The sequence below is a fragment of the Bos indicus genome, chromosome 11 (assembly GCF_029378745.1).
Source record: "Bos indicus isolate NIAB-ARS_2022 breed Sahiwal x Tharparkar chromosome 11, NIAB-ARS_B.indTharparkar_mat_pri_1.0, whole genome shotgun sequence".
Classification (NCBI taxonomy): domain Eukaryota; kingdom Metazoa; phylum Chordata; class Mammalia; order Artiodactyla; family Bovidae; genus Bos; species Bos indicus.
In genome coordinates this window covers 27,062,129-27,077,537 of record NC_091770.1, presented here as the reverse complement: position 1 = coordinate 27,077,537, position 15,409 = coordinate 27,062,129, and the positions used below count along the sequence as shown (strand labels likewise).

Below are 15,409 nucleotides of genomic sequence, written 5' to 3'. Positions count from 1 at the left end.
GGAGGAAGAGGAGGAGAGGGGCGATGGGGACGAGGAGGAGGGAGAGGAGAGGGGGGAGGCGGAGGAGGGAAGGAGGGGGGAGCAGGAGGAGGGGGAGGAGGAAGGGCGTAAGGGACACCCACACCCCGAACACATCCACACACACACACACCCGCGCAGCCACATAGAGAGGGAGGAAGGAGAGCGGCCCGGTGCGCGCGCGCAGAGAGCGAGCCCGAGACAGAGAGAGGGAGAGGGGGAGAGAGCGAGCGAGAGCCAACCACCGCCGAGTCAAGATTCAGCGATTCCACAGCAATCGCCCTAATGACAACAGCCTCATAATATCTCCCCTAAATCCACAGTGAGTGCAGCATTGAAACATTTTGTTTCGCTTTTCTATTGGTCTGCGGAGTGTCGTTGTAGCGTTGCCACGGCAACCGCTGCCAATCACTGTCAGCCCTGCCAATCAATACCGAGAACGTAAGGACGGTTTTACCACTTAGCCAGAGTGGGGGGGTGGGGGGAGGGGGAGAGGAGGGAAAAAGGGAGAAGGGGGGAGAAAGAATTTTTTTTTTTTTTTGAATCTTTGCAACTCTTAATCTCACTACTTCCCCTTCTCTTCCTCTCTCTCCTTGTTTCTCACTGTTTCTGAGCTCTTTTCCCCTCTTCCCCAAAGAAGTTGGTCCAGAAAATTTACAAGCCATGGACATACAGTCGTTAAAAGGGATGAGCAATTAAACGGGGGGATTTTGTTGGGAGGTGAGAGGCTCCCCACACTGCATGAAGGCCGGGGGCCAGCCCCCAAGGAGAGGCCGAGGGGCAGCGGAGCCAGCACGGTTTGCACACGGTGTGCACGTCGGGCCGCCTCTTTCTGCCTATGTGAGCACTAATAGTGGCGAGAAAGAAAGGAGAGATGAGATCATGGGGCCCACCGCGCGCCGACCCTGGTTCCGCGGGCTCGGCGCCCCAGGATCTCGAATTTTGGGGAGCATATGGCTCCTGGGAGCCGGATCTCAGGACCCAGGGCTCAGGAGGCCACTCTGGCCTCCCTAGTCTGAAATCTTCAGCCACATTTACCCCCAACTTCCTCTGCATTGAATCTGGTTTCTCTTTAATTCTGTTTCCAGTCAAGGAGCCTTGATTTCCCCTATTGCCTTATATTTTTAAATAGCAGTAGAAACAACAGTACCCTTTCCATCATAAAAGGCGGCCCACCTCTTTGTTTTCCCCCAGGTTTCAGCTGCCTCCCTAGGAGTGGTGGAGAAGGTTGGGTTGAGACAACTGAAAGCCCTCTTCCCCCTTCCCAAGATGCCCGGTAGCCCCACAACCCCCAAGGGGCTAGTGGATCTGGCTACCAACCCCAGAAGGCACTCAAACTTTGGAGGCTGCCCTGAAGAAGCAAGCAGGCCTGAAAATTGCTTGTTTGCTCACATAGTAAAGAAAAAAAAAAATCCATGTAACATCATAAGCCTAAAACAAACCCCAAAAGGCCCATGACATGAAGAGAGCCCTCCCTCCCCCTGGCCACTGCAACCTCCAGGCCAGGCATGGGTTTTATTCTAAGGTATGTTGCGTTAAAGAACATGTAATCAGCATCTTGAGCCGGGCCTCCCTTTGTGAGGCTTCTGTAACTAGGGAAGTGTGATTTACGCAGATTTGTCGGGGTCAGTGATGTCTTTCCCCTAAGCACTGTGTATATTTAGACAGGACTCGGTTTGGTGTTAAAAAGTGTATATTTTGAATGAGTTCACACACAGTAGCCAACAATGCCCACATTGTCGGCCCGTGTACAACGTGTATTGAAAACGCAGCGTCCAGACTTCAACTAATCTGCCCTCAATAAAGCTGAAATAATTATCCTAAGCTGCCTTTCCAGAAGAAAAATCATTGAGGAATTCAAAACTTTTTTTCTTTAAAAAAAAAAAAAAGGATCTTTTCTACATTCCGATGCAGATCTGGGGGTGAGGCACTGAGACCAACACCACTTTGCAGATCTCAAAGAGGAAGGCGAGAAAGACAGACTGTGAGAGAATTTAAATAGGAAACCTAACGCTACTAGGGCTGTAAGTGTCCCAGCCCCTAAACCCCTAGTTCTGGCCTCCTTAGGCCTTGACTCCCCCAACACCAGGCTTCCCGGGTGAGACATGCAAGCTGCTTTGGAGGCTCCACGGCAGCTGGGAGGCTGTGGGCTGAGCGAAGGGGTAGACGCCGGCCACTCAGCCCCCAGGCAGCTAGGGTCGCTGGTCTTAAACCCGCTGACTGAGGCAGTTAAATATTCGCCCAAAGGGAAGACCTGCCAAGCCCCACTTTGTGGGGCTCCATGTATCTCTCCCCTCCGTGAATCTTCCTCCCGTTCGAGTCCTTTTCTGCTCAGCTGAGAAGCTCTAGGCGGTCGCTCACTGCGGGCCCAGAAAGAGCCCTAAGGTTGGGACACAAAAACAGACACTTCATCTTTTCTTCCCGACCCTTTCTCTCCTTTCTCTCGTCGGGGAAGGATTATAGGCTGAGGGGTGGGAGGGGGAAGGGGCAGGAGGAGGAAGCGGGGGAGGAAGGAATGAAAAAGGGGAGGGGAGTGGGTATTGTGCCGCGTGTGGGGGGAGAATTCCTACGGGTGGGTTTCCGAATATTGTGTTCAACTTTTTGAAAACAGCTCGTGACCCCGAAACTGCATCCCTGGAACCGAGGACCCAAGGCGCCGGGCGGGCGGGTGAATCCAGCCAGTCCCCTCCCAGTCCCCGCAACCCCCGCCTCCGGGTTGGGGCGACCCGGCCTCTCCCCGCCGCTGCTGGGCCAACCCCGGAGGGAGGCAGGGCAGGTGCCGCGGGCTCTGCCGAAAGCGCTGAAATCGAAAACCGTCGCCACTCCAGGAGAATTGAAGCAAGTGGGGCTGAGGTTCAGCTCGGCGGCACCTCTGCCCCTAGCCTCAGCCGGGGAGCCTGCCGAGCCGCCGCACCCCTCCGGCGGCTTGCTGGGTGCAAACCGGGGCGGAGGGCGACAGCCAGGCGCGCAGCTTTGTGCGCCCGGCCAGGGCCGGGAGCGGCGGGGTGAGCGCGCAGCCCCGGGCTGTCTGAGCCTCCCTGCAGAGCCGAGCTCCGCGCCGCCCACCGAGCCCACCCCGCGGTCCCGCAGCTGCCAGCGGCTCTCCGCTCCGGCCCGAAGCACCACGCCTGCCGCCGGGAGCCCGTAAGTTGAGAGTCCAGAGAGCTGGGGAGGGAGGCGGGGCGGCTTGTCCGCGGCACGGATGGCTGGACTGGCTCCCGGCCGAGCTGGGAGGACAGACTCGGCAGGATGTCGATCTAAGGTGCTGATGGGAGGTTGGTGGGGAGGTGGAGCGGCAGAGCTTCCCCTCCCAAATTCCTAGACGCTGGCGTTGGGGAGGGATGTTAGGAGAAGGACCTCGGGTTCTGGGGCCCAGGCTGTGTGCCCTGCTGCTATGGGGATCCGAAGTGCTGAGCAGCGCGAGAGCCGGGAGGTGGGCCTGGGGGACGCCTGGAGGAGGTGGCGCGCAGGGGCCTCCGGCTCCCTGGGTCTTTCAGAGAAGGGCGATCTGGATGGCTAGGTCGGCCCGCGGAGTCTCTAGGTGTCTTCTGCTCTCTGGCCGCTCAGACTCCGGGATCTGGGATATGGCACCAGTACAGGCCGAGGTCACAAAATTGTCACCATCGTCTCTGCCTTAATCCTGACCCAGGCGATGAGAAGGACAGCAGCACAGGTGATGAGGGGAGAAAGGGCCTTTGGGCTGGAAGATAGCCTTCTCTTCCCAGGACCTACTGGGCATTTACTTACAAATGTCATTCCCAACCGAGGCAGTCTCAACTCCACCAGAAGAGGTGTCTAAGAGAGTCCCACGCTCTCCTAGTTTCTGTTACCGGCAAAGCCAAGGGGTCTGGAAGCCTCCAAGAGAGGAAGATCCGAGGGCTGGGGCAGCGGCACCCACTTGACCTCGCTCATCTCCATAGGCCAGTTTGTCTTGGGGGGCAACGCTTGTCCGGCCCCCAAGATTTAGGGAGGCGGAAGCTGGCCCGTGGTCTGGGCCTCCCCGCAAGCTGCAAACTGAGGCGCTTGGCGCCGACGGCCAAGGAAGGCGCAGGGGAGCGCAGCACGCAGGCGGGGAGGCCGCGAAGCCCTTCAAGGACCCCGATTACTTTCCTTTGAATGAAAAACAACAACAACAACAACAACTGCTCCCTTCCCGAGCCCCCGCCCCTCCTTAGCCTCCGGGCACCCGCGCTCCGAGTAATTGTCGACCAGGACAGTAAACACAGCTCAGTTGCCTCAACTTTCTCCATACATAAAAGTTCCCGGCGTGCGGGGAAATTTGAATATTTGATCAGCCCCTTTGAGTGACCCTCATTAGCCTGGCGCCCTGCTAAGGCCCCGACATTGCAAGAAAGCTGCTGGGCCCGGCATTTGTATGCCTTGTTAGCGCCGCTTAATGAAGCCGCCCCGACCGCTCAAAGGCGGCCTCCCGGCTGGCGGCGCACACCTCTCGGCACCCCGCTCTGCCTAATGAGCCCCACCGCCCGCCGAAGGCCCCTCTGCCCCCCACATCCTCAAACAAGAAAAGTTTGGCTCTGTCTTGGGCCACCGCACCTCCCACTGCCAGGCCTAGGAGAGTGGGCACAAACAAGGCCTAGGTGGCTGTGGTTACCCAGCCACAAGAGAAGAGGTGGGAGATTTGGGTGGGGGGCCAGGGGATGGTTTGTGGCCTTTGGTTGTAGCCTAAGGAAAGCACTGCCAACATTTCTCAAGAGGGTCAATTTCAAATCAGTCACCCCAGTTCCTTAAAGAACTGCAAGTGGACTAACCTTGGCGTGGCAGAGAGTAGATGCCCGTGGAGGGTCAGCTTTCCATCTCCTTCCTCCTCCAAATTCCTTTGGTCTCCACTGCCCAGGAGGCTGCCTACTTTTTTTTTTTGCAGAGATCCCGGGTGTAACAGCCAGAACTGGTGTGCTAGGGCTTGGAGTTAAGAAGGGGTGGGCACACCATCATTGCTCCCACCATCCACAGACCTCAAGCACAGTCAAATGTTATGATAGTTGACACTAGGAAAGGCAAGGTACCACAGTGCACCCTGTTCTTGTCCCCAATCCTAGTCACGATGTCTCGGATTTTTTTCTTTCATCACACATCGGGTCTCCAGGAGGCCTGAAAAAAAGCACTCTAGGCAAAAGGCCACTCTGCACAGGATCAACTCGCTGCTAGGGTGAGACTAAGAATAAAATAGGCCTGAAGGAGAAAAAGAGAGGGAGAGCTCTGGAAAGAAGGAGGACTAAAGCACCATCTACTTCTTTTCTTGGTGGGGCAAGTGACATTGTTGACCAGCAAATGTCAGGAACCTTGTTAGCAGTTGGGCTTCAGTGCTTTGAAAGAGTAGACTCCTTCCCCTCTCTACCCGCTCTCTCCCCTGATGCCCCTTTCCCTGGACAGTTGTTACTCAAGGCCCCTCCTTGCTCACCCAGCTCTTGGGCTTTTAAGGGTTACTTTTGGGGGGATTAATATACAAAGCTTGGAAAGCAGGTTGCTTTCAGGTCCACACTCTGGGCGTTCTGGAGGTGCCTACCCTCCCCCCACCCCCATGCCCACAATCTCTCAGACACACATGGGCTGGCCAGATTGGTAACCTCTGGAACCCATTCCAGAATGGCCATCTCTAGGAATGAGTGGCTCCATCCAGCTCTCATCCTCTGCCAAAAGGCCAGGTAGGCCTTGGGATAGCACAGCCTTCTGAATCCATCTGGTCTGCTCCTCTTCACTTCTCTCCCCCAGCTCAACTGGCATGCTCCGCCCCTTTTTCCATTCCACGACCTCCTAATTCAAGCCCAAACTGATGAGTTTTAGAAATCATCTCTGCCCTGGGCAAGGCAGTGACCGGGGCCTTGATCCATGAAAAGGCCAAAGGTAGGAGCGGGGAGGAGAGGAGTTGAAGCTGTTGGAGAGAAAAGGGGTCCTAAGGCGGAGGGTCTAACTCAGCTCTGTGGCCCCAAGGCCAGGCCCACCAACTGCTCAGGGGAGGAGGCGAGAGGAGGGGGCTAGGAGTCCGCGGGCCTCGGTCGGGACAGGAGGGACCTGAGGCGTCGGCGTGGGGGGCTAGATCCATAGGAGAGGGGCGGGGAGGCGGGGGTCGGGGGAGCGCGCAGGGCGAGGTGGCGGGGGGTGGGGGGGGTTGGGGGGGAGGTTTGCGGTCTTTAAGAGCCACACCGCTGGCAGGAGAAGCGCGAGGCCGGGTGCTGGTAGCGCCTTGACCCCAAGGGGATTTAGCGGGAAGGGAGCGGCCGGGCTCCAGGGGCTTTGTCCCGGGGCAACCAGAGAGGCCGAGGCACAAGAATAAGGAGCGACCGCGTCTTGAAAGGCCGCGAGGAGGCGGCGGCGCTGCTGCTCTTGACTTCTGAGCAGGGCTTAGAAAGCCTGTCCCGGCTTAAGCCGAACTGCGGGTGCTGGGCCCTGAGCGCCGAGTCCGGGGGCTCCCAGCTCCCGGCCTCGGAACCGAGGAGGCGTGGGATGAGGGGGACACTGGGGTGGCTAGAGACCTGGCAAAGTTTCTTTTGGCTCTGCAGCCGCCGGACCCTGTTGCCGAGCTGCGAGCCTGACAGGCTGGCTGCGCCAGGCATGGCCAGAGAAATAATTTTCTTTTTCCAACTTGGGCGTTTGGTTTTGTGTGTCCACCACGCGCAGCTCCGGAGCCGGCCGACCCCACATGGATTCTCAACAGGTGGCCAAGTAAGTCCATTTAAGAATTCTGGTTCTAGCACCAGCTCCTCCCCGGGCCCCCTTCCCTTTTCCCCTCCCAGTCCCCCCCCCCCCTCCGTGGCAGCCCCGAATTCCTGCTGCTCCTCCCGCGGGCGAAGGCGGGAGGAGGAGGTGAGGGAGGGGCTGAGTGGCGCTCTCTCCCGGGGTCCCTCCGGCTCCCAGCTGCAGCCCAGGACGGCTCCACCTGGGACCCGCGGGCCCGATCACCCTTAGGTCGGTCGTGGGCCTCGGTGCCCCGAGGCGTGTGGGTGGCGGAACGCGCCGCAGCACCTCCAGAGTGTAGCGGGCTGGAAGGGGACCCGGGCCCCCGTGGCCGCGCGGCCTTTGTGTGTGTGTGGGGCGGGGGGGGGACTGGGGACAGAAACCCACCTATACACCCTCTCTTATAAGAGACCGGGATCCAGCCCCGGGGGAGCACTCGCCAGCTATATACAGTAGCCCGCAGAGGAGCGTCTCAGGGGCCAGGGCTGGGGACAGGGTGGGGGAGGTGGAGAGGGCAGAAGCAGGAGGAGAAGGAAGCAGAGAAAGGCAAAGGCAAGAAATCCGGAGCGTCCGAGTGAAAAGTCAGAAAAATGTCCTCAGAGCGCGCGGGAAACAGGCGCTCGCGCCCGCGGGTGCACATCCTCTCCCTCTCACACACACGCACTCGCACCCACTCCACACAGGTAGCCCACGCACGCGTCCTTGGCAGTGCCGGGTCTCCTGCGCCGGCGCCCCAGCCCAGCCGGGAGGGACTCGCCCTCCTACTCCCTTTCCTCGGCTGCCAAGAACCCCTCCGCCCCTCCAACTTTGCCCCGAGACTGACTGGGGGAGCTGGGAGCACCCCCACCCCTCCCAGGGCTGGGAAGCAGGTAGGATCTTACCTGTGGAAAGGTAAGGGAAGCCGGGAGCAGGAAGCAGCGGCGGATAAATATTCATTAGGAAGTGTGTCTCCTTTTAAACCTCGCGGCGCGCGCTCTGGCTCCTATCTCTCTCTCTCCCTCCCTCTGTCCTCTTGTGAGGCTCTCTCCCCCTCTCGCTCAGTCTCCCCCCAACCCCCACCCTTTCCTGCGAAATGCCGGGTGGATCCCTGTCTAGCTAACCTGTTGGGAAGCCTGAGCTGCGGGCAGCGCCTGCACAGCTGTTTGCCTTCGCTCTTGGGGCGCGTGTTCCCCATCCTTCCTCCTTTCGCCCAGCCCCTTACCCCCTCCTAAATTACTACATCATTAGCTTTATTTTCCGGTGGGGGGGGGGGGGGTAACGGCGCAGCCCGATGCACCTCCCCAAAGCAGGGCGAAAAGCCGGCGATTTCAGAAGCTGCCCAACTCCATCTCCACCCAGTGTAGTTTTTTCTTTTCCCTTCTTTTCATCTCCACCTCCACCCTGTACCAGCACTACTCCATCCGGATCCCCGGCTGGGTCGGCAGTGAGGCTCCAGGTCTGCAGGTCCAGTGCTCAAGCTTGGGACTTCACCCTGCACTGGACGTGGGGATAGCTCTCCGAGTCCCCCTTTCCCACGTAGGTTTTCTAGGTTGACCCAGTCTGGGCACCTGGGCAGCTTGGAATTCATGATCAAAACCCCGGGGGCGCATAGCAAGACCCTCACCTCTCCAGGCCTCAGGGGCCCCGGGTCTTGGCCCTTTGGCCGAGCCTGGGAGGCTGTATGGAAAGTGGGAGAGAGGTGGCCTCACTTTGGGCGAATGCGCAGGAGACAGGCCGACGCACTGACAACAGCCTTTCACGAACAAACTGACCTGAAGTTAGCCGCGAATACTCATCTTTCTCACACTCACGAGAAAACACATCTACAGGATTCCAGGAACGCACCAGTCCCCGCACCATCCCTGCGAGAACAGCTTCCAGTCGCGTGCTAGCCACCCGCATTCCCATCCCAGCACGCTGGAGACCAGCGCTCCCGCCGGCTTCGGGGACTAGAAGACGCGCGGGCCAGCAAGGCGGCGCCCGGCGGAGGGATACATCGCAAGGCGGTCGCGGCACGACCCTGACCACCCTTCTTGGTACCCTTCCTATCCGCTCCAGGCCCTTAGGCCTCTCCAGGGACTCTAAGAGATGGCGTGGCCCTTTAGGGTGCGTGGCGGTGGCAGGGGCTCAGGGTCCGGCATCCGGCTGAGCTTGGAGCGCCGAGGTAGGGGCGGGAGGAGGGGCCGAGGGGGCGGTCCCAGGCCAGCTCCCAGTTACAAATACAGCCGGTCCCCGGAGGAGGCCGAGGAAGAAAGTTTCGCCCCCAAAGACGTAGATTACTCACCCTCGAGGCGCCTGGACTTTCACTGTTGGTTCCTAAAAGGTCCCCAGGATCCCGGGGCGCCCTGATCCAGTTGGTGGCCTGAGTGGAGGGGTGCAGTCGCGAGCCTCCAGGCGACTTCGCGGACTCCCCCACCACTCCCATTTGCCCTGGCCCGGCCAAAATCGACCAAAAGAGATCCCAAAAGCTGTTTCGACCCTTTTCTCCCCTCCCCCCACCCAAGGAACAAGGCGCAGGATCCTCGGAGGATCGCCCTCTTCCTGAAAAGTTAAGATGGGGAGATGTAAGGTGTAAGAGAGGCCTAGAAGGCCCTGGGGCCGGAAAACCTTATTAACCTCGAGCCCCACCTAAAGCCCCGAATTTACACTTGCACACTTCCTCCTCTTCACGCAGACTCAGGGGGTCGCATACGTCGGAGCTCAGGCTTAAAGCTGAGTCACCTGACTGTACACGGAACGTACATGCAGTTGTACCCGAATGCACAGGAGAATTAGAGGAATACTAACAGCAGGATTTGAGGGAGGGGGGAAGAAATGTCCACAGACAGTATTATTTGAATGAACGGGTGCACACCCAGTTGTGCAGATGCAGACAAAAGCAGCAGTGCCCGCGCTCGGAGTGAACCCAGCCACAGGCAGGTGTGCAGGAAGCCACATACAGGGAGAGTGGCTCGAATGAGGATGCGGAACGCGAGGCCAAGGGCTTCCTGCTAGAGAGACGGACGTTGGCTCCCCGAAGGAGAAACTTTGTTAAGCAGACTGGGTGAAATGTTCCAGATCAAGTGCTGGAGACTAGAAAGAGCACCGCATCCACCCCAAAGCCGATCCTTTCACCTTCTTCTAAGCTGGGCTGGAGACCCCCAGAAGAGGGCAATCCAGAAAATATTCATTTTGACCCGGATTATTTATTTGTTATTACTATTGGTTTATGAGATTGGGTTCTGAAGGATAGGGTGGAAAGCATAGACGCCTTCACTCAAAAGCTGGGAGATTTCTAATAGGAACGTTCAGCCCCAACCAGGATTCAAGAAGCCAGGAGGCCCTTATTTTGCCCCCTTGTCTCCCTTTATGCCAAATTTAGTCGTTAAAAAGAGCCTTAGCTAGCTGCATACTCTCCTGCCTTCACCTCCACCCCAATTCCCTTTATATCAAATAAATCCACAAAAGAACACTCCAAAGCAAACTGAATTATTTGGTTTGTTAGACTGATTTTCTTGGTGAGATATTGGCAACTTCTCACTCCCTATTGCTCAGTTCCAAACAGAACCTACTGTCCTGGTCAACTTGGAAGTCAGGAAGGGGGATTCCTAGAGTAGCTCTCCCAAAAGACAAGTGCACAGGCTTGATTGTGGTTTCAGCTTTTTGCCTGCCCCGGTCCCAGTAAACCTTGCAGATAGTAGCCACCATGGTTTTCCTGCAGAAGAGGCTAGCACCCTGGGTGTAATGGTGCCCTTACATCCACTTCACTTCCCTCCCTAAATCTCTCTCTAAAAGTAGAGGGTTCGCTTGGAAAATTCTTTTAGACTAAAATAGGATGGGGAGGGAGGAAGAGGGTTTTCTGGGCTAGCAAGTAGATAACATCCTGCAAGGGGTAGAGGAAGGTTCCTCTTGTGAAAAAGAGATGAGCCATCCTGTAAACCTGGAAGGACAGGTTGAAGCAGATGTAGTTGCCCTAGAAATGTAGAGGGTAGAGTAGGGATCTGAGTAGGAAAGAATGTCTTCCCTTTTGGGGTCAAACACTCTGCCCCTTCTCCCCCTATACTTAATTCCTGGAAATTTTAGCAAGAGTCGTTTTGAACAATAAAGAGTGAATCACTTTAAAGTCTGTTAATGTTTCTTGGAAGGACAGTTTCTTCCAAGACCTTTTTCTTTCTCCAGGTCTGTTTTTCCTTATTCCCTAATAAGGGTCCACCTGCTGTTGTACCTCAGAAGGAGACTGTGACAGAAGGGGTGGGGGTGAATAAAGGGACCATTGCTCCCACACCCGAAGTGTAACTTCCATTCCCTGTAGCTGAGATTCAGGACATGTGGAAGCAAACTCCTTTCCCTTGGGGCATTTCTTTCTCCCCTCTTTGGATAGTTTATTTAGACCAATAATGAATAATTATTGGTCTCTCTCCCAATAATAAATAACAATCAGCATTTTAGAGTTGGAGATGTTGGCTATTACTTACCAATGAATTCTACAAGATTCTCCAAACTCTGCTTGTTTGATTTAGAAAACTCCGGTTACATAGCTAAGCTCATTGCAGCATTTATCACTCAAGCAGAAAAGCAGCTCGTTTTCTCATAGCCCCACATGCCCCATGTACACTCACTGGAGCGAATTTATTTTTCTCTGTGTTTCCTAAACGCCCTTGTCACCGCTGCCCAGCCACCGGGCTCAGGGTAAAACTAGGGAGGTTTGTGACCTCTGGAATGGAGGTGCACTGTGTTGTTAGAGTTTTTTGTTGTGATGAGTTCTTAGCGATCGTGAGCTCCTCTCCCTCCCTCCCTCCCTCCCCCGTCCCAGCCTCTCTCTCTTTCTCCCTCTCCTTGGTCCCAAATGAGCCAACTGTAGTTGCACGCGTCTTCCTTACGAGAAACCCGCCGCGCAGATAGAAGCAAACCATTTCCGCTGCCCGGGGCAAAGGGCTGAACTTCGTTGTCCAGTCCAGTGCTGAGGCGGGAAAGTGTGTCGGGGGCGGGGGATGTCTATGCGGGTGGGGGAGGGGCAACCATCACTTTCCACAATAAAAATAACCAGATACCCCTTTAATCGCTCCCGTTAACAGTGCCCTTGCGCCAGAGAGACCGTCTCACCTCCAAAGGCGTCTTCACCCCCGGAGGGCCCAGGCTTCCAGCCACAGCCCGGCAACACTGGGCCCGCGCGCCCGAGAGGAGGTGCTCCGACGGCAAAAATCCCATACATTTTTAACTACAGTGATTACTAAATTAATAGCAGGCACTAAGACAGATGTCAAAACGTCTTGAAAATGTTTATCTGTGAATAATTGAGAAGGTGGTGGGACGCATTATCTGATTGTGTAATGAAATATGTATGAGGAACAGCTGTTTGCAACAGTCCCCTCCCGCCGCCTCCTCAGCCGGGGCCCTTCTCTTGAAAGCAGAAGTCTCGATGAAGTTGGTTGCCCACTTCCGAACACTTGGGAGCCCTCTGGGCCCCTCTGGGGCTGCTGGCAGAGCTGTGGTTCCAGCGCGCGCCGGGGACAAACTCGCTTCTTGGCGGAGGACATCAACGTGGAGTCACCCCTCGGCCTCGCTCTTTTGGCTTTGGTGGCGGGGTGAGGCTGCCCTGCCGGCCGACCTGGCCTTCGTGCCTTCGGGACTGGCAGCGGGCTTGACTTGCCCGACCCAAGGAGAGCGCGGGCTCCGGCGGCGGCGGAGGCCCGGTCCTGGCTTGCGCCCCCTGAGTGGGGCGACCTGCTCTAAGGCGAGGGCCTGGAGTCAACGTGGGGTGACGGGGCTCCCAAGGGGGCTTTGTTTGGCGCCGCGGCCACACCGCGAACTTCCTTCCAGCCCCCAGCCGGTCCCCACCCCAAACCCGCGCGCCGGCCCCGTTTGTTTTTCCCAGTCCCACGCCCTCCACCGGCGCGCGCCAACAGTTCTCGGGGCGGCGTCAGCGGCTCCGGGCTGTGGCCCAAGGCAGGCCCGAGTCCCGCTGGGCTCAGCGAGGCGAGCTCCAAACGCGCAAAGCGCGGAGAAGGAGCTCGCGGTCTTTCTGAAATTCTGGGGTAGGGGTCGGTCAGGCCGGGGAGGTAGCCGAATGAGGCGCATGGCCTTGGCGGGAGGCAGAGGCCCAAGTCCTGGTCTCGGAAGGGAGCGGGCGGCCTGCGCCGCCGCCACTCACCCCACTGCCGCCGGGCCCCGTCCCCCTGCCCCAGCCAGGCAGAGAGTGGCAGCGGCACGGGAGTTACACGAGGACTGACCCTCTAGACTTGGACCTTGAACGCGGCGTGGGCAACATTCTAGACCTGTGACCCCTTGTGGGCGTGATGTTTTCTTCTCCGAGTTCCAGGCGCCGCGTATCGCGGCGAAGGGTGCCCTGAGCCCTGTGCTACCCGCGGCCCCCAACCGGGCTATAGGCCAGCCCGCGCCCCCCACCCCCCCGCCTTTGCGGCCTCCCAACTCTTCGTCCTCCCGAACCTGGCGACCCCGTCATTCGTTCCCGGCGTCCAGCCTTTGGCCCCGCCAGCCCTTCGGGCACCGCCGGCCCTGACCGCTCCGGGGCCGGAGAGCGGAGGAGCTGCGGCTCCAGGGCAGCGAGCGTCTACGAGGATTCCACCCGCTGCCTCTGAGTCGAGATGCGCTCGGGCGTTATTTCTCGGGCGTCCCCCCTTTTACCTAATCCCTATGCTTTTATTCTAATCCCACACATTACGGTTAATCTGTAATGATACCGCTTCGGAGGTACCTGTTGCATGGGAGGCACGGTAATTTGTAGCCTTGGAAACAGTTTCAAATAAAGATTATAAACTGATGTCAACTGTGTTTATTTTCGGCGCAGGGGGGAGTTGGGGGCCTGGCAGGCCTGGGGCGGAGAGGACGGAGTCTGGGGAGAGAAGGACCAAGGCGCGTGGGGCAGAGCCGGGTGGGCAGGAGTCCAGGGGCGGGCGAGCACCAGACCCCGCTCCACTTGCTCCCGTCGGCGCCTGGTGTCTTTTTGAGTTTTTCTTTTTGGGAAATCGCGTGGTCTTAAATCTTGAGGCATAGCGAAAGAGGAACAGTTTGCAAAATTGAGGAAAACTTGGTGAACTTGAACCACTGTGTTTTATGAATTAGCATTCAGCCGGGGCCCTGCGTCTCTTGGAGGGACGTTGAAACCGCTGAGAGCAGAGAAAGCAGAGAAAGGGCGGCTTGCAGGACCCTTCAGCTGCAAGAAGGCAGAGCCGCGTCGGTACCGATCACTCAGCGCTCGGAGCTTCCTCCTCTATTAAACACACCCGCAACTGCAGCAACAACAACCAAAAATTGTTCGCACACCGAAAGCAAAATTAAACATAATTGCTTTTATTTATCTCTTGCTTTTAAATCATTAAAATATTTTTAGTTACATTGTATAAAATAGCATCCACTCTGATTATTACCTGCCATATCTGTTGATCCGCTCCTTGAGTATTCAACCCAGAAATATTAACAATTAAGAAAAAAGCAGATCTTATATATTGTATCTGTCAAGATATGTTACAATTTCCATTAACAAAAAAACATTATTCTTGTTGAAGAAGCTATGAAGCATATCTTTCATGAGCACTTTATTAATAATCATAGTTGTCAAAAAGAATTAGATATGCATAGATTGTAGATGCAAAGGAAATATTAGATGCACAGAATAAAATATACAGTGGGATTGAAGCATAACTATTTTTCTTTTTAAAATAAAATTTTACCCAGGTGAAAAAAAACTGAGCTATTAAGCTTACTTAAAAGATGGCTTTGTTGGTTTAATTATACTGTAGTTATTTTATAAATATGTTTCAAAGGAAGCTTGCCATATTGCATGTCAATGAGGACTGTAAAGAAAAGCTCACAAAAGCTAATGCATACCAAATACCAAATTTTAGTCATTAGCATTCCTATTTATTACAAACTAAAGAAACCTATTAACAGACAAGAATTTCTATTTAGCTAGCATTACAATGTTTGGCCATTAAAATAAAAAGGGCAAAGTATATACGTATTTTTTCCCCTTGGAAACTATACTTTTTTTTTTTTTTTTGCCTAGAAGCTCTGGTGAAATTGGAAGATGTTTTTCATTGGGGAAATGCGGTTCTACAGTGGGAATGGGCCAGAGGGGCCAGAACCACTATTTTTAGTTACCGAGCTTAATGCTATTCTTTTGGGAGCAAGAGCAGTGCAGGGCTGGGTCTGTGCAGCTTGTGGAGGGCTGCATAGTTACCACAGTCTGTGAGGGGGCCCTTTGTCTTTAATTTGTGTCTTGAGCATATGCAAATTATTAATTGTTTTCCCTCTGGGGGAGGGAGTGGATAGCAATGGTAATACTGCTTTTGTTTGGATATTAACATTTCCTTAAATGCTCCCCAGGCAGGGTACTTCTCCCAAGGCGGATCCCCCTAGTTGGAAAGCCCACCACCTCAATGAATACAAGTGTATTAATTCTAGAAACACACACAGACAGGTTTGTGTCATTTCAAAAACCTTTTGCGTTGAGCAAAAGCGGCAATCCTGTTCTCACAACAGAAGTAAATGGATGTATAAATATTTTTGAATGCTGATTTGAGAAGGGAAAGAAACTTTTCAACCATTCTTACAGTCAGAAAATTTAAAGATCTTTTTTCTTCCTAAAATCGGGGCAGATTTTTTTTTCCCTAATTGGGTATGGAAAGAAGTAAATATTACAGGAACTGAAATGAAATGTTTGGGATGATAAGGAAGGGTTATTTTGAATTAGGTGAGATATTTTTAAGTGCCCAATAGG

General features: G+C 55.4%; 1 protein-coding gene and 1 long non-coding RNA gene across 5 annotated transcripts in view; one reads left to right on the top strand and one right to left on the bottom strand.

Moving 5' to 3' along the window:
• Positions 1–8,598, bottom strand: part of SIX3 (SIX homeobox 3) — a 41,352-nt gene extending 32,754 nt beyond the window's left edge. The window contains exon 1 of one of the 2 annotated variants that reach the window (XM_070798589.1): positions 8,463–8,598. In XM_070798589.1, coding sequence (XP_070654690.1) covers positions 8,463–8,598 — 136 coding nt within the window. Of the gene's footprint in view, positions 1–7,592; positions 7,746–8,462 lie in introns of those variants that run through there. The other variant, XM_070798590.1, reaches the window with a different exon arrangement.
• On the top strand, positions 145–13,450 carry LOC139185759 (uncharacterized). Of its 3 annotated transcripts, XR_011569236.1 has the most exons (5): positions 145–340; positions 2,630–3,162; positions 6,537–6,699; positions 8,520–8,726; positions 11,745–13,450. It is a non-coding gene; the product is annotated as an uncharacterized lncRNA (long non-coding RNA). The 3 variants fall into 3 exon arrangements; XR_011569237.1 differs by lacking the exons at positions 145–340; positions 2,630–3,162 and adding an exon at positions 3,182–5,880 and having other exon boundaries at positions 8,520–8,796; XR_011569235.1 differs by lacking the exons at positions 145–340; positions 2,630–3,162 and adding an exon at positions 3,187–5,880.
• Positions 13,451–15,409: the final 1,959 nt, after the last annotated feature.